The 25,072-nt window shown below is 38.4% G+C and overlaps 1 protein-coding gene across 1 annotated transcript; it reads right to left on the minus strand.

The window, feature by feature from the left end:
- Positions 1-482: 482 nt before the first annotated feature.
- NR1D1 (nuclear receptor subfamily 1 group D member 1) lies at positions 483-12,032 on the minus strand. The gene is made up of 8 exons (XM_053694044.1): positions 11,555-12,032; positions 5,992-6,279; positions 5,138-5,226; positions 3,765-3,909; positions 3,236-3,660; positions 1,870-2,055; positions 1,328-1,538; positions 483-1,119 (listed from the first exon to the last, which is right to left on the minus strand). Exons 1-8 carry the CDS (start codon positions 11,583-11,585, stop codon positions 920-922), a joined length of 1,575 nt encoding a protein of 524 aa, XP_053550019.1. The 5' UTR covers positions 11,586-12,032; the 3' UTR covers positions 483-919.
- Positions 12,033-25,072: the final 13,040 nt, after the last annotated feature.

Here is a 25,072-nt window from a genome sequence, read left to right on the forward strand (position 1 = left end):
TAAATGTCCTTATATTAGGACAAAGGCAAAATGTCATCCTCTTTTCTTTCATATTCAAGAGACTTCTGGCTAAGTAATAGTACTTCAGTGAAAGACTGGTATTCACTTATTTGACCACTAGATGGTACTGCTATCTTTCATGTCTACACATTGCTATATGGAGCAATTTCAGCAAAACTAGTAGATTATATATAAACAAAATATACTGGGACCTTTTGAAAATCCAAAGGATTTCTTTAGGCTTTGGAAATCTACATATATAATGTATATCCTTTTATATAACCAGCTACAACTTATATACATTTTCTGTTGTAGTTTCTACATCAATGGATAACACAGCTTAATAATTATTGTGTTTTAGAAGTGGAACAAAGTCTTGTCATTTATAACCTTGGAGAAGACTGAACACAAGTTGATAAACATGAAGTCAATATATATAGATTTGCAAGTACATTTTGCGAAGAGGTTATGTCAAAGAGTCATTTTCTCGGTGTCATAAAATATTTATATTTAACACAACTCATATACACACAAATATTTACAGAATGACTTTACAAGTTATGGTTGCAATTTATATACACATTTATATACATCGCTCTGCAAGCCTCCTGATTTCTGGATGGCTGACAGAATTTGCTCATGTCATTCTCACTTTACATAAGTCTCTGATATTGTCACCATATAACAACAGTTTTAGGTTTTTAGGTTCATAAACACTTTTCCTGCTTCCACTTAAACGCACGGTGTCATCAGCGAACTTCAAAAGCTCATCCTTGTTTCGACCCGGAGGTGTCGTCACTGTGCAACCAAGCACATCGCTCTGTATGTAATCTCACACAAGATTCTCTGATTATTTTGCTGAGCCACTGTGGTCTTTTGTAAAATGTGTCCTCACAATAATGACAAGTCAATGATAGTATCAATGAGCATCAACACGAAATGAGAGCAGTTTTTCTGAGTGCATGCTGTTCAGAGTGCGCAGGTCTGGTAGGCGAAGGAGGAGTTTGGTGAAACGAGAAGTGTCATTTGGACTATTCTTGAGAATGAGGGCACGCAGGGCACGAATCAAAGTCTCTTGTAACTGCTCAACTAAAGAAGCATTTTCCATTCCAGATCGATCTGCAGTAGAATGTAAAATGATTTAGTTAAAACAAAAACAAATGAGATAAATTGCTTAGTACAATACATGTAAAAAGAAAAAATGGGTGAACAGAACATTGATGCTAAAGAAAATTAGAAGAAAGTAACTTGTTTAAAGTGAGACTTTTTTTTAACTAATACAACATTTCCAATTGTGCCTCCCCCATCACCAGAAGCAAGTACTAACCTGCAGACACTAGCACAAGTGCAGTGAAAATCCCTAGTTCTTCTTGGCTCAGGTTCAAAGAAGCCAACTTTTCACTGAAGTCAAACATTGAACTGAGAAGTTCCCCCATGCCCATGGCCTGGAGCTCAGGAAAAGAGTAGGTTGCTCCACTAAGAAAACGTAGAGAGCGGTCTTGCACATCAAAAAGTGATGCAAACCGTACCATAAGAACCTAGACAATAAAATGATGTATGAGTACAGACAAATCAAGAGAAATAAAAGGCATATCTGAAGAGACATGTTAAACACTGAAGAGAAACATATACAGATGAAGTCAAGAAAGGGGAGACTAACATAAGGAAAAAGGAATATGGTGAGAGATGAGCATAACTTGGAGATATCTAAAAGGGAAGAATGGCACATTTGAAAAGTATTGAGAATGAAGAAAAATACATGCAAGGGTTCAAATTGTGTAATATATAAATAAGGGTGATGACAGAATATAATAATATTACATTAATCCCCTCTAACATATGTAGTGCCCAGCCCCTCTCTTCCCTTACCTCAAATGTGCCGGCTTTGAGTAGAGTGACCTGATCCTGTTGGGTAAGGTCTTTGAATCCAGGAATATGACGTGCAAACTCTACAACCTCTCTTACAGCAGGAGTGAAACTCAGGGAAAAATCTTCCCACACCTCTTGCACAGAACGGAGAGGGCCTCCACTGGACAAAGCATTCATGGGACATGCCTACAAAAAAAAAAGTATCAAAGCTTAATTTTCACTCATGACGACAGTTGAGCAAAGTAGCAAAAATACACCTCATTATAATGCACCTGCAGTTTTTAATGCGGATAACTTTTACAATGATAAAGAACATAATATGGTGTATACACTGCACAATAACAGGAGTATCTGTGGAGATGACTTTTGAGTATCCACGGAATCTGTTGGCGCTCTACAAATAACTGATGATAATAATAAATATAAACACAGATCATCACACTGCACTATTAACTAAGTATAAATATTCACTACTGTTACACAACTCATTGTTTGCTCTATGTATCTATAAATTAATAATTGTGTGCTATAATGATGAATAAAAAAACTGAGGCAAAAATTATATCATGAATATCTATACCAGGGCTCTTTAAAATAGCCTCTGCCTCTTACATTTTGAGATCGATATGTAATTCCCTATCTGTGTGGTTTCTAAATGTATACTATTTCTGGCCATCCCTCATAAACATAATGGAAATGCTAAATATGCTATATGCGGAAAGATGTCATACAATAAGTACATTTCTGCAATACTTATGTTATTATATTAAATACTTTACACACACATTTATATATATATATATATATATATATATATATATATATATATATATATATATATATATAAAACACATACACAAAAATGAGGCTGCATAAACAAATATGATTGAAGAAGCTTTCATTCAGGATAGAATCCCTTCTAACTAGTGCCCCTAGTCAGCTGTGCAGTACAATAATAATGCACTAACCAAAAATGAGATTTACTCAAATTTCACATCCTGTGGTCATTTTTAACAGTGTAGAATGCTGCTACTTTTTTCTGGAATAGAAGCTTTGGCAGCATTATTGCATAACAATACATTTTTTCCTCCCTGTAAACATCCACTACATTGCATCCTACTCCTTCTTCAGGATGTCACATCCTCTTACATTTTTTCTCCATCAGTTATTCATGTTAGTTCTACATTACCTGTTAACCTTACTACTCACTCCACAAGTCTCCTCCCTGCCTGCATTTTTTCCCAATCCCCCCCAAACTTCCATTCACAGTCACCTTCTTTTGTATAACTAAAACTCCTTGAGCAATAAAGAATTATGAGCATTATTATTAAATATATATCTGTGCATGAGCCTTAGATGCTCTTACCAGCAAAACATCACGGTTTCCCTGGTTGGCCCCACTGTCATGCGTCCAACATTGTGGTTGGGGCTTGCCATGGTGGTGAGCCCAAGATGCCATTTTGCACCCCACTTTATCACGAGCATAAACAAATATCTGTTGGTGAGCCTGTGCCACCTGACCTATGACGTCTTCAACATGCTCTGGACTAGGGGAGCGTGGGGGTGTCAGTTGCTGGGAGTAGTGTGAATAGGCTTCATGAATGGTGGGGGATGAGGAGCAAGGAGCAGGGCCCAGAAGTTGGGGAGATGCAGGGCAAATCTGCTGTTGTGGTTGAAGGGGAACTGGACTTCGTCTTCCAAAATGACCTCCAGCAATATGGCTCATTGCACTGTGCATTTCTGCCAACATCCTCTGTTTCTCTCTTTTCGGTATACGACCAAATCTCACAGCTGAAAGGAGATGGGGAAAAAATATTTTCATGTATAGGTAAAAAAATCAGGACTAAAACACAGAGATAACTTATAGATTTGCAATGAGATAAGTAGCTTATTACCGTCTCGAGACATGCCCACAGACAGGCACTTTCGGAAGCGGCACTGCTGGCAGCGGTTTCGGTTGATCCGCACAATAGAGCAAGTTTCGTTTTTTAAACATTTCTTGTATTGAATGTTCTGCTGGATGCTGCGGCGAAAGAAGCCCTGAAAAAAAAAGCCGGGGAAAAAAATTACATGGGGAAGCTAACAAACTCAAAGAAATCAGAAAACTAATTAAAAAGGGACAGTATACAGTAAAACTGTTTTTCCCTTAATGTGTTTACAATGACTTGTTCTACCAGCTGCAGTGTATAGAATGTATTGAGAAATTGCATTTCCAGGTTTGAGGATATTAAATTGTTGTTTTTGTGCTTTGAAACCACAGCCTATTATAATGGGTTGAGCTTCAGGTAATATCAGATCTCATTATGTTATCACTTTGTGTACACACACTTGCTTCCTTATCTTGTATCTGTTTGTAAACCAAACCTCAATACTTAGAGAGAACAATGGAAAGTTATTTTATTACTCATCTATTCTACCCCCCACAAGGAGTGTAATTTATTCTGCTAGCTGTGCTTACGTAGCCTGTCAATAACTTGGACTTAAAGGGACACAACTCAAAATTTTCTCCCCTTTAAATTGTTCCCAATGATCAAATTTACCTGCTGGAGTGTATTAAAGCATTTACAAGTAGCTCCTTTACCCTTATATTGGAATTTTAAAAAGTTGATTTAGCATGTGGTATCCCCACCTATGCTGAAAGTTTGTGGCCGCAGGTCCAAGCTATAGATAAGCTTTGTAAACACAGCGAGCAGAAGAAATTACACTCCCAGTGGGATATAGCAGGGATAAGGTAATACATTGTTGATTTTCCATTGTTCTCTCCAAGTACTGGTGATTGTTTTATGGACAGATATAAGATAAAAAAGCAGGTATATGTACACAATGTGATACAGTAATGAGATCTGATAATACCTACAAGCTCAACTCATTTTATTAGGTTGTGGCTTCAAAACACAAAATCAGGGCTTGAATATACACACACAAAAAAATTAAAGCTAATGTTCGTACATTTTAACTCTGTAGTTGGTAAAAAAGCAATTGTAAACACATTAAGGGAAAAACAATTTTACAGTATACTGTCCCATTAAGTCCATTTCAGTATAGGTGGGGATACCACAGGCTAAATCAGCTATTTCAATTGCAGATATAAAAAGGTAAAAGCGCTATTTGTATACAATTTAATACACCCCAGTATGTAAAATGAATCATTGGGAACAAATTAAAGGGGAGAAAATTTAATCTGGGCTATTAAAACAGTGAGCAAAATGTATATAAAAACAACCTGAAAAGGGTCAATGACCATGCCAGAGCTGTGAAATAAACTCACCTTGCAGCCCTCACAAGCATGAACTCCATAATGAAAACCTGAAGCCACATCACCACACACTTTGCACAGCAGAACCATCCCATTAAGCTCTGTGAAACAAAGAGATATGGATAGAAAGTTATAAACACACAAACACAGCTGTATGTATGTGTATATTATAATATTTTTTTTCTCTGCACACTACAAACACAAACCTATACACAAGATAAACACACAAACCTATACACAAATGCACCCACAAATACACTCAAACATGTGCTCACATACACACACCAGCTAAACACACAAAGCTATATACACATGTGCGCACAAACACAAATACACATATACAAGAATAAACCTGCACACACACAACCAGCTAAACAAAAAAAAAACTATACAAGTGCACACATACACCTTTATACATACACAATTCTATACACTGTGCACATCTACACAAACACATGCACACCTATACGCACAAATACACCTTCACACACAAATAAACCCATGCACACACCAGCTAAACATACAACTCTATACACATATGCACGCAGACACACACACAGAAATACACCCACACAAACACCTATACACAAAAATACACCTTCACACACAAATTAAGCCACACAACTCTATACACATATGCGCTCAAACACACAGAAATACACCCGCACAAACACTCACAACTATACACACAAATAAAGCCATACACACCCCAGCTAAACATACAACTATACACATATGCGCTCTAACACACAGAAATACACCTGCACAAACACCTATACACACAATATATATATATATATATATATATATATATATATATATATATATATATAATATTTCAGTTCTAATGATGGAGGCTCACTTACTAGTGATGTTGCTGGAAGTTTTGCTAGGGGACACCCTGCTGCCATCATCTAGTGCTACATGCAGCACCCCCGGAGATGCAGCCAGACCATAGGACGAACGAGGTGAGGACTCTCCCCCAGATCCCGATGAGCTGGTGCTGTAGGAGTGTGAGGGGGAAGGTGGAAGGTATGACTGGTATTGTGGGGCTGTGCTCTGTGGGCTGCCATTAGAGCAATCACTGTATAACGACACTGGACTTGTCCGACTTGGAGAAGAGCCACTGGAGCCTACGTAACTTATAACTCCTCCTGCGATAAAATTTGATTGACGTGGAAGAGGAATAAAATAGAAAAGGGAAAAAGAGAAAAATAAATTATTTGCCAACAATATATAATGTCAAAGTCATACATGATATGTATTATCAATCTTACCACAAACATAATAAATCTGGCTTCCTCAAATCGTTGCACGCCCGCATTGGTGTTCAGCTTGTGGGGCATGCAACGATTGGAGGAAGCTGGATTCGTCATTGATGTGCAAAATACTGAAAGATGGGGGGCGGAGGATCGACGGAATGTTTACCTAACAAAATGGTAATTTTTTTTTTAAGCGTGTTTTTGAAGTTACATGTATTAAAGTGTACCTATTTTTAAGAGTATTTTTAGATACTGGGCACTTATTCCTTAAACTTTACAATCACTTTAAAGGGACACTGAACCCAATTTTTTTCTTTTGTGATTCATATAGAGCAAGCAATTTTAAGCAACTTTCTAATTTACTCCTATTATCAATTTTTCTTCGTTCTCTTGCTTTCTTTATTTGAAAAAGAAGACATCTAAGCTGAGGAGCCAGCCAATTTGTGGTTCAGCACCATGGACAGCACTTGTTTATTGGTGCTGTCCAATCAGCAAGGACAACCCAGGTTGTTCACCAAATATGGGCCGGCATCTAAACTTAATTTCTTGCTTTTCAAATATAGATACCAAGAGAATAAAGAAAATTTGACAATAGGAGTAAATTAGAAAGATGCTTAAAATTGCATGCTCTATCTCAGTGTTTTTCAACCAGTGTGCCGTGGCACACTAGTGTGCCCTGAGAGATCCTCAGGTGTGCCACGGCAGACTGACAACAGTGTGACATATTTTTTAAACTTTGCTTGTTTTTTACTCCCAGTGCAGGGGTAGTTTGTAGGAGGCATGGCATAACAGCACAATACATACAGTATGTGTGTGTTTGTGTGTATGTGTATATATATGCTGTATTAGGCTACAATGTGTGATTTTTTTAAAATCTTGGGATGGTGGTGTGCCACAGGATTTTTTAATGTAAAAAAGTGTGCCACGGCAAAAAAAAAGGTTAAAAATCACTGCTCTATCTGAATCATGAAAGAAAAAAAAATTGGGTACAGTGTCCCCATCATGTAAGTTTTAGTTTTATTTTAATAAGGGCTTGAAAAATTACTGGAGTCAGAGGCAAAACTCCTAAAATTTTACTTATGGCGGGGGGGGGGGGGGGGGGGGGGGGGGGGGGGGGGCTTCCATTGTCACCAGGGCCCAAGTGCTGGGGGGCCCATAGCGGAAATCTATAAATAAGCATGTGCCTAAGTGGTCATTATCTGTGTATAGGTACTTACATAATTATACAATGCAGCATGCTCACTATTAGTTTAGGAATATTCGGTCACCATACAGCACAGCATATTCATCATAATTATACAGATCAGTGTGCTCACTGCCAATTTATATATATATATATTAGAAATCATTATACATAAAAGCATGTAAAAAATTGCAATGGCTTATTACCGTTTTATGTTTGGGGGCCCAACAAAAATTATTGCATCAGGGCCCTAATGTTGTGCAGGGCAGTTACTGCTTATGACATCTACATTTTTGGACTATTCTACTTGTATCTAGATACAAGCACCACTGACCTATTTTAATTTAGAATAAAAAAAAATGAATGACAATATTCTTCCTGGCACCAAAAATTACAATTGATTTTTTAACCCCTTTTTGAAACGTAGAAGTAAAAATGTATTAAGTATACATTACAGCTGAGTAATGAGTTAATGTCTGGCAAGGGGTGGGACCTGTCTGGGACTCTGCACTGCAGACAGAGAACAAAGAATACTGGGTAATAGGGATGGAGGTGAAGAGGCGATTCCTGACTGATAACCGTTTTATTAACTCCTTCAGCTCAATATCGCACAACATGGAATTGTGTGATAGATAGATAGGATAGACTGGTATGGCCCCATTTCAATCTCCCTTAATGCTGCAGTCCTCGTCAGAGGTCACATGTGTATGCTATTTTAAGATAACAGCCAAGAGCTATAAAGGAATTGGTTATTTCAACTTCCTACTACCTCTAGGATATGAGACAGCTGAAAAACGTCTTAGCTCATTCCACCCAATCCACCAAATAAGTCATCAAAACACTATCTGTTTTTTTCCTTTTTGCCTTTAAGCTTGCTCAACAATGCTTCTGCTATTTTCAGCATGTTTAAGATTACACATTTTTATTTTTGGAATTACCATCGTTCCTCTTTAAAAATTCACTTTTTCAAATTTGTTTTTCTCCACTTTTAATTTTTTCCTCTCCTTATGCACATTTCCCATTCCTTTCACGTTTCTTCTACCACTCATTTGGCTGCTTTTAAAGAAAGTATGTCTTAGTATTAGCTGACAAATGTCTTCCATTTTTTGTGCACTACATCTGTTCTTACTCCCACAATATGATGTCATACCTTACCACCAATAATATAATATAAAATAGAAAAACAGATAGACAGAAAGACATATAGATGTGGAAAGGGGTAGACAATGCTCTTAAATATACTCTAGTATATACAACTGCAGCAAAGGCATCAGAAATAAGGATTTATTATAGTGATGTTTTATTAGCCCAAAACAAACTGCAGCAGGTGAGAAAGAAATAGGTTTTGCCCTAAACTCAATAGAGAGTAAATATTATTTAGCAACACCTTGTTGGCAGTGAGGAGGATCAATCATAAAATTGGTGCCGGATTGTTAACTTCAAAAGTAAGCTTGAAACTTAGGTATTAAAGCAATAGGTAAAGTGTATATTGTTTTAAAATGTGATAAATTCAACCCTTTTCATATTCCATTGTTCTTTTTACAAAATGGGGTGTCCAGCCATTTCACATAAAAGGCAGTAATAGATATTTATTTATTCCTTTGGAAGGCCAGGGGGCATATTTAAGAAACATTACTTAAATGTTTTAGATAGGTATTTGCCATGTTTTGTCTTGCACAGGTGACATTATACGTCTGTTAACACTGCAATGATCAAGAAAAACATCAAGAGGAGAAATTGTGCCAAAGCTGCATATTATTCTTACACAAATAGTACCCAGTTGGGTTAAATGACACATTGTGGATCCCCATTAAACAAGCTTATTACAATCTGTATATTATATTTGCTCTGGGAAACATTTGATGGCAGATAAGAAGTAGAGTTCTCAAATTACATCACTCCCCATTCAATACTTTCTCTTCTCATTGTCTTTATATGAATTTAGTACAGTCACTTGTAATAAACAATTTCTCTCCCTGTGACCTCAGGTTAACTCCCACACCCCGCCTCACGCACATTCTCCACGTGTTTCTGCTGCACGTGGACACCCAGGAAAAAAACGCCCCTAGCCCTACCCATGCCCAATAAGGAATGGTTTGGTGATTAAATCCTCTTCCCTCCCTTCATAAAATACCACCCTGTATGTTTAACCAATTCAGGGACTGATAAATAACTGCAAAAAATAAACAAACAAGCAAATAAAATTCTCATAATACATATTACAAAGATTTCTATTAAATAGTAATTGTTCGGTGCTTTTTTTATTACACCAATTAAACAGACTGTTTAATATCCCTTTAAAAACTTACACTGGAAGACTTTGCAAGCTGTAACTTGCAATCATCTAATAGGAAACAGAGAGCAGAATAATTATGGAACCGTTTGCCGAACTAGATTTATTAGGGCATTGCTGCAATAAGGCATCTTGAAGATATTCTAACAAACAACAATGAAGGATAAAAGGAGTCTCAATCTGTTTAGCTATGCTGTTATACTTTACCAAACAAATGTGCAACAGCCAAATAGCTGATTTAAGTTAAAGAGTGACCTTTGTATACACTAAATAAAAGGTTAAAAAAAAATGCAAAAATTCTCTGCCAATGTGTAATGAGGGTATCACACAGATTTAGGTTTGAGTGTGATAATATACAAAAAAGATTTTGGCATGGGTATCTGAAGATGAATGACCCCATCTAATTCTGTCATTTATATCCAAATGTAAGCACCTACTTTATTGTTTTGATATAATCTACCATAGTTAAAATGTGCAGCTTATTTGTACATCAGGCAACTGTCACTGACTTAATTGTTCTGGGGGTATTATAGCTCCCAATCCCCCCTTAACAAAATGTCAGTTGATGTCCATATAAATATAACCGTGTTTACATTTACATTATTGTATCAGATTTCTGAAGTATGCCAATAGTATTACAAAGCAGAAATGTGTCCTCACTGCATCACATGCCCCATTTAAACCAAATAGAAGCAGATAATGAATGCTGGAGATCGGGCACTAAATAGGTTAGCAGAGGATGGCTCACATATAACAGCAGTTAGCTGCATGCACTGCAACAACCAAACATCATCAACTAAAATAAATGGGAGTGAGCTCTCACCACATGAGGTGAGGGGGAGTGTCGCGCTGCAGGCGTAGGAATGAAAACACGCGCACATGGCTAGGGCAGCAGCACACGTGAGGCGGGTGGAGCTCAGCTCACACACAGCCCGGATGACCTACTTTACCAGCTCCATGTGACTGCAACCTCTAAGGGCCAGCAAGCCCTCTTATAACCCCCGCACATAAGATACTGTGCTTTAGCTAAACCATTACTTAGCATATCTGTGTACTAATAGTTAACTATCTGGATCTATCATTTATCTTTACAGCATATTCTAAAGTAGAGCAAAGAGAGGTAAAATGTGTGCAATAGGTTAAATCAATTCATCATATCTATAAAGTCTACAAGTTATTATTCACAAGTAGCCTCCTTCCAAGTAATTCAAATGCAAACATAATGATACATTTTGTTTATTAAAAATGCTATATTGTATATAAAGACTAAATTAATTACAACTTAGTATGTATTAGTATGAATTATTATTGTAGTATGTATAGAAACGGTGACACATACTAATATATCCGTTATAGACACATATCTATATGCACACAAGGTAATAACTCCAAGAGGATTGTGAGGGGTTTTCCGCCTCAAATTAAACAATTGTTATTTGAAAGGGACTTTCATATGTAGCACCCCACATTAATTATCTACTTCTAGTTGGAACTGCATTTTTAATTTACAATTGGCACTTCAGCCAAGATAATGTTACGCTTAAACACATTGCAAGACAGAGCAGAGCAAAATCATTTAGAATGTGTGACTGTGTGCATGTGTATATATATATATATGTGTGTGTGTGTGTATATGGATATGTGTGTGTGTGTGTTACATTATTCACAAGGAAAAATAACACAATAAGTACCTGTATTATTACTGCAATCCAGAGTTGTCATGGTTAAGAATTCGGGACCATTCACAACAAGATGAAAAATTTAGGTTTCCACAGTGTCCTCTATACACCCCCTGAATGCTGATATTGTTTGTAAGAGTTCCTTTTTATAGAAACAGGGTAGAGTATCTGCTGCATTGGTGGGGGGGAAATAATAAACTCCGTTGATATCCGATTTGGTTTTTTTTTATAAACCTTCTGAAAGGTGGCGAACTTGTACCATCTGTAAAAATCCACTGAAATAAAAAGGATCAATTACACTGAATGTAATGTATCGACGCTGAAGCTGCAGATATAATATGCAAAAAAAGATCAGTGTTTCAAAACGATAAACTGGCAACTATCCTTAAACTTGACTTCGCACCCTATAAGATTGTGATCAATAAGATCGTGAACAAGTGTGGATGTGCCTAGTCTTGGTGCAAGGAGCTCATCAACGAAAGTCCTCTCTCTCCACCCTCCCTGCTCTGCAATGTTCTCACTCACATTTCTCGTCTGCTTTCACACATCTCACTGCAGCACTGCGCATGCTCACCAGTAGCCTGTCCTCCCTAGGCTCGGCACGCGGCATTGAAGCACAGACCACGTGACTCCTGGGAGAGCCTCGTGCCCCAGTGACACACTTTCCACAGCAGCGCTCTATTGCGCATGCTTAAGTTTGCTGCGGCTATTCAATAGCGTTTTTTTTTTTTTTAACTGTTGACAAATACAAGGTGACATTATGTCAGACGTGCCATATTGTTCCATCACGTTTTTTAGTATGTACACTTGTATATATTAAAATATTTCGGCGATACAGATAAAACGTGACTATTTGTAATAATATCTGGAATAATATATGCTGTTATTGGTAACATTTGAATTTAGCGTTCTAAATTATTTTCTCGGCCATATGGCGCTACAAATTGGTATGGGGGTTGAAATGAGGGCTACTGACAATACTGCAGTGTTTTTGTCTCCATGAACAAAACGGGAACCATAATTTTGGGGGTGTAAAATACCTGTTTTTCCCCTATATACTTTCCCTACCTGTTTTTCCCCCATATACTTTCCCCAGGCAGCAGTTAATGCTGGCTGCTGCTCACCTACATGGATACATTGTACTAAACCATCAGTCTACATATTGTATACATATCTGCAGGGTTAGCTGTGCAGATACCCTGCTAGTACCTACTGTACAGGCACCCACTGCTGAGAGACTAATGTAGAACAGCCTTAAAGGTACAACTCACCCGCTCACACAGTCTTAAAGGGACAGATCACAGAATGAGCAGACACACAACAATGCAAGTTCTCAAACTGGAACAGACACAACGCACACACAGCCTTAAAGTGAATGTAAATTTTGATGAACCAGTGCCCGGTTTTTAATAATTCTATTAAAAACAGGGGCACTTTCATTCATCAAACTTTACATTTCACTGGTTTTGTTAAAATACCTTTTCTTTGTGAAAGCCGCTCCAGCGCTTCTCCCGCCCGTCGCATGCCTCTTCCTACGTCAGAAATTACAATTCCGGCCTTCCTCCAATCACGGCGTTGCTTTAGGCAATGATTCCCCCGGGGGGGGAAGCCGTGATTGGAGGATGACGGAATCGTCATTGCTGACGTATGAAGAGGCTAGAGAAGCACTGGAGCGGCTTTCAAGAAGAAAAGGTACGTATTTTAACAAAACCAGTGAAATGTAAAGTTTAATGAATGAAAGTGCCCCTGTTTTTAATAGGATTTTTAAAAACCGGGCACTCATTCTGCAAACTTTACATTCACTTTAAAAGGATTATCAGTCTTTAAGGGACTGGCGGCCACATACAAAATGCACGTACAACTCACCGCACGCTCACACAGTTTTAAAGGGACAGGCACACATATCCCACACAGCCTTTAAAGAGACAACTCAAACCACACACAGTCTTAAAGGGACATTAAACCCCCCCAAAAAAAATCATGATTCAGGCAAAACATATGATTTTGAACAACTTTCCAGTTTACTTCTATTATTTAATTTGATTCATTATCTTGGTATCATTAGTTAAAAACCATACTTAGGTAGGCTCAAGAACAGCAATGACCTACTGGGAGCTAGCTGCTTATTGGGGACTGAACATAAATGTCTCTTTTCAGCTAGCTCCCAGTAGTGCATTCCCGCTCGTTAAATAAAGGATACCAAGAGAATTAAGCAAATTTGGTAATAGAAGAGAATTGGAAAGATGTTTAACCCCTTAACTACCAAGGACGTACAGGGTACATCCTACAAAAATATCAGTTAACGACCAAGGGCGTACCCTGTACGTCCTCAGGGGTTTCAAGCGGTGGAAGCGATCCTGATCACTTCCAGGCACTTTCAAGGTATTGCCGTGATGCCTCGATATTGAGGCATCACTGCAATACCTTTGTTTGTACACTGTGGCCTTCTCTGCATCGACCAGCGATAGTGCCGATAGTTGGTGGGTGGGAGCAGCTGCAGGGAGGCGGGTGTGTGGCCCATCGTTGGACTAGTTACAGCCGCTGTTCCGGGAAGGGGAACAGGAGTGCGCAAGGGGGGGCGGGAGTGCGCGTGCAACCGATCTGTGCCTAAGTGAGAGGGAGAAGGATAGGGAGGGGGGAAATAATTGTTTGGAATTGGATCTGGGAGGGGGTAGAATATTGAGGGGGGCAGCTACACTACGGAAAAATAGGGTAAAATAAAAATAATAAAACATTTTTTAGCAAATTTGTAAAGAAACTGGGTACTGGTGGCAGACAGCTGCCAGTACATAAAATGGCCACAAATAGGAAGAGGGAGGAGTTTAAGAGAGCTATTTGCGGGGGATCGTGGAGGTTAGGGGGGGAACATACACTGCAGAAACTATTTATACATTTTTAAAAAATGCTTTAAAAAAAAAAGGCTTTTATAATAGTACTGGCAGACTTTCTGCCAGTACTTAAGATGGCGGTGACAATTGTGGGATGGGGGAGGGAAGAGAGCTGTTTGTGAGGGATCAGGGGGTGGGATGTGTCAGGTGGGAGACTGATTTCTACACTAAAGCTAAAATGAACCCTACAAGCTGCCTACAAGCTACCCAATTAACCTCTTCACTGCTGGGCATAATACAAGTGTGGTGCGCAGCGGCATTTAGCTGCCTTCTAATTACCAAAAAGCAACGCCAAAGCCATATATGTCTGCTATTTCTGAAGAAAGGGGATCCCAGAGAAGCATTTATAACCATGTGTGCCATAATTGCACAAGCTGTTTGTAAATAATTTAAGTGAGAAACCTAAAGTTTGTGAAAAAGTTAGCGATTTTTTTTATTTGATCGCATTTGTCGGTGAAATGGTGGCATGAAATATACCAAAATGGGCCTAGATCAATACTTTGGGTTGTCTACTAAAAAAATATATATACATGTCAAGGGATATTCAGGGATTCTTGACAGATATCAGTGTTACAACATAACTATTGCTAATTTTGAAAAACAGTAGAAAGCAAAGAATTGCACAAGCACCAAGGGTATAAATCAGCTTGTTTGCAGGTGTGCCAACTATTGGACCTGCACCAAGGTCCCAAGAAGTCAGTCCAAAAATAATGATATAGCTGCACCACCAACTGTATTAAAACATCATTATTTTATTGTGCCACTTAAAACAGACAACGTTTCGGACCCATGTCCTTATTCATGATTTGAAAAACAAATGGTTTGGAAATGGCAAAGTGCTACTTGTATTTATTGCGCTATAACTTGCAAAAAAAAAGCAAAGAACATGTAAACATTGGGTATTTCTAAACTCAGGACAAAATTTAGAAACTATTTAGCTTTGTTGTTTTTTGGTGGTTGTAGATGTGTAACAGATTTTGGGGGTCAAAGTTAGAAAAAAGTGTTTTTTTTTTCTCCATTTTTTCATCATATTTTATAAAACAAATTTATAGTAAATTATAAGATATGATGAAAATAATGGTTTCTTTAGAAAGTCAATTTAATGGTGAGAAAAACTGTATATAATATGTGTGGGTACAGTAAATAAGAAAGAGGAAAATTACAGCTAAACACAAACACAGCAGAAATATAAAAATAGCCCTGGTCCCAAATGGTCAGAAAATGGAAAAGTGGTCTGGTCACTAAGGGGTTAAAATCACATGTCCTATCTGAATTCTGAAAGAACAATGTTGGGTTTCATGTCTCTAGTGACAGATCACAGTATGTTCACCCACACAGCACTCTCCCAATGTCTTAAAGGGACAGGGTACACACACATATATCCTTTAAAGGAACAACTGACACCACACACAGTCTTAAAGAGACAGAACACATTATGCACACATTGTACAAGCCTTAAACTGATGCTCACATACACACAAAATGCATGTACAACTCACCGTACACTCAGTCTTAAAGGGACAGGCACAAGACCCCGCACAGCCTTTAAAGCGACAAATGGATTACACACATGGTCTTAAAGGAACAGATCACAACATGCACGCGCACACACAAGCTTCAAAAAACTAAAGTCAAAAATGTAGATTTTTGACTAGGCACAGAATGCATTTATTTAGCACTTACTATCCCCAGGGGATAGTAAGTGCTAAATAAATGCATTCTGTGCCTAGTCAAAAATCTACAATTTTGACTTTAGTTTTTTGAATCATTGATTCTTGCATAAGCACTCCAGCCAGTATCCACTTTTTGACCAATAGTAGATAAATATAGGCATTCCCCTTTTACCTGTGTACTGCGGTTGCAAACCCTTTGTTTTCTCTAGTAGCACACACAAGCTTGCATGCTCACAAAGTCTTAAAGGGACAGGCTCACACAACACACAGACTTAAATGCACACTTAAAAAAATAAAAAGATCACAGTTTGCACAAAAATATACACAGCACACATAGCCTTAAAGGGACATTTCACACCATGCACACACAGTCCTTAAGGGGATTGAGACAGCTGACGTTACATGAGCAGCATCCCACATTCAGAGCCTGATGACCTAAAGCTCTCTGCTCTGGCAAGAAATCTCTACAGTACTGCGACAGGGATGTCCCACAAACAATTTTATATAGATTAATTTTAGCTTGAGAGGGGTGTATCTCTTTAGGCAGGGTCCTGCATGTGAAGGAGAGCCACAAACATTACAATATAATGCTAAAAAAAATACATAAATCTCTTGATGCCAGCAAGCTTTTGATCAAGGTGCCCACGGTCTAAAAGGAGCAACTCATAGTACACAAACACATATACACACAGCCTTAAAGGGTCTACTCATGGTACGCACACACAGACTTAAAAAGGGACGGTTCACAGCTGTGTGTGAATGCCATAAGCTCTCTCTTTAAGACTGTGTCTGAATGCTTTAAGCCATCTCTTAAAGGATGTGTGTACCATGTACCATGAACCATTCCTTTAAGCCATGTGAGGCTGTGTGCAAATGTTGCAAGCTGTCCTTTAAAGGGACACTGAACCCAATTTTTTTCTTTCGTGATTCAGATAGAGCATGCAATTTTAAGCAACTTTCTAATTTACTCCTATTATAAATTTTTCTTCGTTCTCTTGCTATTTTTATTTGAAAAACAAGGCATCTAAGCTTTTTTTTGGTTCAGCACTCTGGACAGTACTTTTTTTATTGGTGGATGAATTTATCCACCAATCAGCAAGGACAACCCAGGTTGTTCACCAAAAATGGGCCGGCATCTAAACTTACATTCTTGCATTTCAAATAAAGATACCAAGAGAATGAAGACAATACATGTGAGTGTTCGTGCTTAAGACTGAGTGTCCCTTTATGATTGTGTACATTGTGTGTGCCTGTCCCTTTATGTTTTTAAAAGTGTGCAAGGTTGTGTGTGCATATACAGTGATCTGTCCCGTTAAGACTGCGCATATGGTATAAGTTGTCCCTTTAAAAGCTGTGTACATTATGTGTGTGCACCTCTCCCTTTAAGGCTGATTGTCTTATTAAATCCTCTGTGCATTGTTTGTTCTTTTAAAACTTTAGGAGTGTACAAGGTTGTGTGTGTGGTGTGAGTTGTCCCTTTAAGGTTGTGTGGGGTGTGTGGCTGTCCCAATTAAGACTGAATATCCCTTTAAGGCTGTGTGCATTGTATGTTCCTTTTAGAGTGTGCAAGGTTGTGTGTATGCGCATACTGTGATCTGTTCCTTTAAGACTGTGCATGTGGTGTAAGTTGTCCGTTTAAAGGCTGTGTGCATTGTGTATGTGTGCCTGTCCCTTTAAGATTGAGTGTTCCTTTAAAGGCTGTGTGCATTTACTGCCCCTTTAAGACTTTGGGAGCGTGCAAGGTTGTGTGTGTCACAATCTACGTGTCTGCCTGGCATCTGGCGCTTGGATTGTGATGTGCGGCTAGAGAGAGGGGGTCGGTTCTGAGCATAAATTGGCCATACAGTAGTTTTAATGCGCATGTGAGCCACCATGGAGCTAGATTACAAGTGGAGCAGTAGTTTGCGCTCCAGCTTGCATGTTAACTCCGCTAGAAGTAAGATTGTTTGCGTATCAAGTAGCATGCATATTACAAGTTGAAAGTAAAACATTTTTGCATGAACGCTAAGCCAACGCATGTAAAAAGCTGAACTTCAAATACGAGGTTAACGTATAGACTTCAATGAAGCACAAAAAGTGGAAAATAAATATTTTACATTCCAATGTTCTGCACGTAGAAGAATATGTTCTATTTATTCATTAATACAGATAGATAGTTAGATAGTAAATACATAAACACTTCATTAAATATGAATATTGCATACATATTATTTTACATGTTTTCAACTACTTGACTGCACAGGGCTCCAATGCACTAATATATGTCTATATACATATGTACACACACATATCAACATATATATATATATATATATACATATATATATATATACACACATACATCTAAATATTTAGACATGTGAAAGCCCTCTGCATGTATTTTTGATCCGTATAACTTTTTATTGCATTTTTTTAAATAATATTTATTAGATAGTGTTATTATGAGTGTAACTGTATTAAAATGTATTTTTTTTTGTGCCACTTTATTTGAGCACAAAGAGACGCAATAAACCCCTTTTCGCTTGCGTTAACGTTCTATTTATTATCTAACCCATGATGTTTCTACCTAGGTAGAACATAGTAATATGGCCCAAATACTAAGTATAAAATTAAAACTTTTAACAGGTACAACTTACAAATAGATTTAGTATTTATAGAAGTTCTGAACATGTTTAAAAAAATATATGGGTTTCCTATCCCTTTAAAATATGTACTTTTTTTTACAATGCAAGGACCAAAATGAAATGCATGCTTTATAAATATAGACTGCCTTAAAGGGACATTAAACAGCTGGTTACAGCTACATTTGCATGGTTACTACACACATCACTAGAGTTTTTCCTCATGTGCCTGCAACTCTTGTCACATTTTCTTATTTTAACCTTCTTCAAGTGTTGGTTAGTAAAGTTCTCCATCTACACATTTGGCGCTGCCATCTTAAAGTTGAAATTCTCTCACCATGTCACAGAAGCGCTGCACATTCACAGATCCTTTATAGTGTTGTCTTCTTTACAAGTCATATTGTACACTTCAGTTTTGCTTGCACAATACAAAGCGGGAGCTGTACATTTTTGCTTTATATTATTCCTTTTCAATATTTATTATGTAACTTTTAAACTGTGTAAATTAACTTCCAAAATGTAAACCTTCCTCTTTTTATTGTTCAAGCTAAGCCAATGTACAGCTAGCAAAAAGCTGGTCACAGAATGTGCTACAAAGGGCTCGATTTATCAAGCTGTTCACCCCATACGACTGCAGGTTCTCACAAGAGAACCTGCAGTCAGTATTTATCAAATAGCGGTCTGATGACCACTGCTTCCTAACCTCTTCTCCACTAAAGTAAGTATTTTATAAATCATTCAGTAACCATGTTTTCAAAATAAGTCCTAATATAGAAAACACAATAATTTAGTGGCATTTCTTTTTATAAGACACAGTATTTTCAATCATACAAATTTTGGAGACACTTGGAGAAACCAAAGGGCCTAGGGCAGAATCTTCATCAATGCCGTATATAATCAAATACACCCTATATAATCAATACACCCTATATAATCAATACACCCCATATAATCAAATACACCCTATATAATCAATACACCCTATATAATCAATACACCCTATATAATCAAATACACCCTATATAATCAATACACCCTATATAATCAATACACCCCATATAATCAAATACACCCTATATAAACAAAAATACACATATCTAGAATGTTGAATAATCATTTTACTCATGGCTCCAAGACATTCAGTCTGAGTCCCATAAAGTCTAGCTGGTAAATAAACCTATGAAATAAAGATCACAGAGTTTGATGCATTATTTTGCTATTGTGTTTTCCAAGATGCACAGGTAAAATATTGAAAGAAATACGAAAAAGACAAAACATGTTACATGCTTTTGTTTAGTAACTGCTAAGCAATGTTGAAAAAAAGACTGCTTAAAGGGTCATTATACACTCATTTTTTCTTTGCATAAATGTTTTGTAGATGATCTATTTATATAGCCCATAAAGTTGTTGTTTTTTTAAATGTATAATTTTGCTTATTTTTAAATAAAATTGCTCTGATTTTCTGACTCCTAACCAAGCCCCAAAGTTTTATTTGAATACCGTCAGCTACCTTCTCCAGCTTGCTCCTGTTTGTGTAAAGGGTCTTTTCATATGCAAAAGAAGGGGGAGGGGGAGTGTCTTATTTGCCACTTGCAGTGGGCTTTCCAACTGCCTTTTCAACAGAGCTAAACTGAAAGCTTCTAAGTAAGTTTTTAAACCATTTTATACTGGATTTTTATATCAGTATCTGGGCATCTTATTCTTTATAGTAGTGTCTATTACATGCAGTTATATGAAAATGAGTGTATACTGTCCTTTAAGCCTTTATTGTTTTTAACTTGGAATCACACGCATCCACGTATGCTCTTTGCAATGTGTCGTTGTCTATAAAGTAAGTTGTACATACAAAAACAATGAGAAATACTTAGAGACTATAAACAATTTTTTTCTTTCATGATTCATATAGAGCATACCACTTTAATCAACTTCCCAACATACTTTTATTATCAACGTTTGCACAATTGTTTTATATGCACATTTTCTAAGGCACTAGCTCCTACTGAGCATGTGCAAGAGTTTTACAAGGTATACGTATATGAGTCTGATTGGCTGATGCCTGTGACATAATACAGGGGGCCAGCAAATGAAATACATTTAAAATTTATCAGAAAAAAATTCTACTGCTTATTTGGAATTCAGTGCTATTAAATTACCTTGTTACTTTGCATTTGTTGATTATGCAATTCTACAGTTTTTAGTGGTCTTTTAAATTAACACAAATAATGCTTTAAAGGGACACTTAACCCAAGTTTTTTCTTTCGCGAGTCAGATAGAACATGAAAATTTAATCAACTTTCTAATTTACTCCTATTGTCAATTTTTTCTTCGTTATCTTGCTATCTTTATTTTAAAAACAGGAATGTAAATCTTAGCAGCCAGCCCATTTTAGGTTTAGCACCATGGATAGCACTTGCTTATTGGAGGCTTACATTTACCCACCAATAAGCAAGCATAACCCAGGTTCTCAACCAAAAGTGGGCTGGCTCACTTACATTCCTGCTTTTTAAATAAAGATAGCAAGAGAATGAAGAAAGAATTATAATAGGAGTAAATTAGAAAGTTGCTTAAAATTGCATGCTCTACCTGAATCATGAAAGAAAAAAAATAGGTTTAGTGTCCATGTAAATGTCATAGTTTTTTAATTAGCTATTGATAATTCAGGCTGTAATTATCAATAATTAACCAATAGCTGACAAATAAAGGAAAAGGAAATTTATGCTTACCTGATAAATTTATTTCTTTTACGATATGACGAGTCCACGGATTTCATCCTTACTTGTGGGATTAAACCATCTGCCAGCAGGAAGTGGCAAAGAGCACCACAGCAGAGCTGTATATATAGTGCCTCCCTTCCCCTCCTCCCCCAGTCATTCGACCGAAGTTAGGAAGAGAAAGGAAAAGCCAAAGGTGCAGAGGTGACTGAAGTTTAAAAAATAAGTACATACCTGTCTTAGAAATGACGTGGACTCGTCATATCGTAAAATAAATAAATTTATCAGGTAAGCATAAATTTCCTTTTCTTTTACAAGATATGACGAGTCCACGGATTTCATCCTTACTTGTGGGATACAATACCAAAGCTACAGGACACGGATGACAGGGAGGGACAAGTCAGGAACCTAAACAGAAGGCACCACTGCTTGAAGAACCTTTCTCCCAAAAATAGCCTCAGAAGAAGCAAAAGTATCAAATTTGTAAAATTTGGAAAAAGTGTGAAGAGACGACCAAGTTGCAGCCTTGCAAATCTGTTCAACAGAAGCATCATTTTTAAATGCCCATGAGGAAGCCACAGCCCTAGTAGAATGAGCCGTAATTCTTTCAGGAGGCTGCTGTCCAGCAGTCTCATATGCCAGACGGATTTACTCTTCAGCCAAAAAGAAAGAGAGGTAGCCGTAACTTTCTGGCCCCTACGTTTTCCGGAAAACACAACAAATAATGAAGATGATTGACAAAATTCTTTAGTCGCCTGCAAGTAAAACTTCAAGGCACGGACCGCGTCCAAGTTATGTAACAGACGCTCCTTCTTAGAAGAAGGATTAGGACATAATGAAGGAACAACAATTTCCTGATTAATATTCTTATTTGAAACAACCTTAGGAAGGAACCCAAGTTTGGTACGTAAAACCACCTTATCAGAATGGAAGATAAGGTAAGGCGAGTCACATTGTAACGCTGAAAGCTCAGAAACTCTACGAGCAGAAGAAATAGCAACCAAAAATAAAACTTTCCAAGATAACAACTTAATATCTATGGAATGCATGGGTTCAAACGGAACCCCTTGTAGAACATTAAGAACTAAATTCAAACTCCAGGGTGGAGCAATTGGTTTAAACACAGGCTTGATTCTGGTCAGAATGAACGTCGGGAACATCTGCCAAACCGTTTGTGTAGTAAAATTGACAAAGCAGAGATTTGTCCCTTTAAGGAACTTGCTGATAACCCTTTCTCCAATCCTTCTTGGAGAAAAGACAGAATCCTGGGAATCCTAACTCTACTCCACGAGTAACTTTTAGATTCGCACCAATTAAGATATTTACGCCATATCTTATGGTAGATCTTTCTAGTAACAGGCTTACGTGCCTGAATCAAAGTATCAATGACCGAATCAGATAACCCCCGCTTAGATAAAATCAAGCGTTCAATCTCCAAGCAGTCAGCTGCAGAGAAACTAGATTCGGATGATGGAAGCGTCCCTGAATGAGAAGGTCCTGCCTCAATGGAAGCTTCAATGGTGGCAGAGAGGACATGTCCACTAGATCGGCATACCAAGTCCTGCAAGGCCACGCAGGCGCGATTAGAATTACTTAAGCCCTCTCCTGTTTGATCCGAGCAATCACCCGGGGAAGGAGAGCAAACAGTGGAAACACATAAGCTAGGTTGAACGACCAAGGCACTGCTAAGGCATCTATCAGTTCGGCCTGAGCATCCCTCAACCTGGATCCATATCTTGAAAGCTTGGCATTCTGACGAGACTCCATCAGATCCAATTCCGGCCTGCCCCACCTGAGGATAAGGTTAGCAAAGACCTCCGGATGGAATTCCCATTCCCCCAGATGAAACGTCTGTCCGCCTCCCAGTTGTCCACTCCTGGGATGTAGATTACTGACAGATAACAAGAGTGAGCTTCCGCCCACTGAATTATCTTGGATACTTCTTTCATCGCTAAGGAACTCCTTGTTCCTCCCTGATGATTGATGTAAGCCACAGTCGTGATGTTGTCCGACTGCAATCTGATGAATTTGGCCGAAGCCAACTGAGGCCATGCCTGAAGCGCATTGAATATTGCTCTCAATTCCAGAATATTGATTGGAAGTAGAGACTTCCCCTGAGTCCACACACCCTGAGACTTCAGGGAATTCCAGACTGCACCCCAGCCTAGTAGACTGGCGTCTGTGGTCACTATCACCCACAAGGGTCTGCGGAAACACGTCCCTTGGGACAGATGATTAGGCAACAACCACCAAAGAAGAGAGTCTCTGGTCTCCTGGTCCAGATTTATCTGAGGAGATAAATTTTCATAATCCCCATTCCACTGTCCGAGCATGCACAGTTGCAGTGGTCTGAGATGAAATCGAGCAAACGGAATGATGTCCATTGCCGCCACCATCAATCCAATTACCTCCATGCACTGAGCCACTGATGGCCGAGGATTGGACTGAAGGGCTTGGCATGTATTTAGAATCTTTGACTTTCTGACCTCCATCAGAAAAATCTTCATGGAGATAGAATCTATCAGAGTTCCCAAGAAGGGAACCTTTGTCTGTGGAATTAGTGAACTTTTCTCTAGATTCACCTTCCATCCGTAAATTCTCAGAAAGGACAACACCATGTCTGTATGAGATTTTGTCAGATGATAAGTCGATGCCTGGATCAGAATATTGTCCAGATAAGGCGCCACTGCAATGCCTCGCGGCCTGAGAACTGCCAGAAGGGACCCTAGAACCTTTGTGAAGATTCTGGGTGCTGTGGCCAATCCGAAGGGAAGAGCCACAAACTAAAAATGTTTGTCCAGGAAGGCAAGCCTTAGATACTGATGATGATCCTTGTGAATAGGAATATGAAGGTATGCATCCTTCAAGTCCATGGGAGTCATATATTGACCCTCCTGGATCATTGGTAAAATTGCTCGAATAGTCTCCATCTTGAAAGATGGGACTCTGAGAAACTTGTTTAGACGTTTGAGATCTAAAATGGGTCTGAACGTTCCCTCTTTTTCGGGAACCACAAAAAGATTAGAGTAAAACCCCTGTCCCTGTTTCCAGAATGGGACGAATTACTCCCATAGTAGAGAGGTTTTTTACACAACGTAAGAACTCCTCTCTTTTTATCTGGCCTACAGACAGACAATCGTGAAAGAAGAAATCTCCCCCTTGGGAGAAAATGTTTGAATTCCAGTTGATACCCGTGGGTCCTGATTTCCAGTGCCCAGGGGTCCTGAACATCTCTTACCCAAGCCTGGGCAAAGAGAGAAAGTCTGCCCCCTACTAGATCCGGTCCCAGATTGGGGGCCGCCCCTTCATGCTGTCTTGGTAGCAACAGCGGGTTTCTTGGGTTGTTTACCCTTGTTTCAGGCCTGGTTGGGTCTCCAGACGGACTTGGCCTGAGCAAAATTCCCTTCCTGTTTCGCGGAAAAAGAGGAAGAAGAGAGGACTCCTTTAAAGTTTCGAAAGGAAAGAAAATTATTTAGTTTACCCCTCAATATAGCAGTCTTATCCTGAGGTAGGAGATGACCCTTACCTCCAGTAATGTCAGAAATGATTTCCTTCAAGTCAGGCCCGAATAGTGTTTTGCCCTTGAAAGGAATAGCCAAAAGCACTGCCGCCGCAGTGGTAACTGGTACAATGCAGG

This window comes from Bombina bombina, chromosome 1, assembly GCF_027579735.1.
Source record: "Bombina bombina isolate aBomBom1 chromosome 1, aBomBom1.pri, whole genome shotgun sequence".
NCBI classification, from domain to species: domain Eukaryota; kingdom Metazoa; phylum Chordata; class Amphibia; order Anura; family Bombinatoridae; genus Bombina; species Bombina bombina.

What these genes read in the sequence shown, in the direction of transcription:
- NR1D1 (XM_053694044.1), bottom strand. Translation starts at nt 11,585, where the DNA reads ATGACAACTCTGGATTGCAGTAATAATACAG. An exon ending in ATGCTTGTGAGGGCTGCAAG is followed by an intron (nt 3,910 to 5,137) that starts GTGAGTTTATTT and finishes TTTTTTTTTCAG; the next exon opens with GGCTTCTTTCGCCGCAGCAT. An exon ending in GAAACCGTGATGTTTTGCTG is followed by an intron (nt 2,056 to 3,235) that starts GTAAGAGCATCT and finishes TTTTTTTTGTAG; the next exon opens with GCATGTCCCATGAATGCTTT.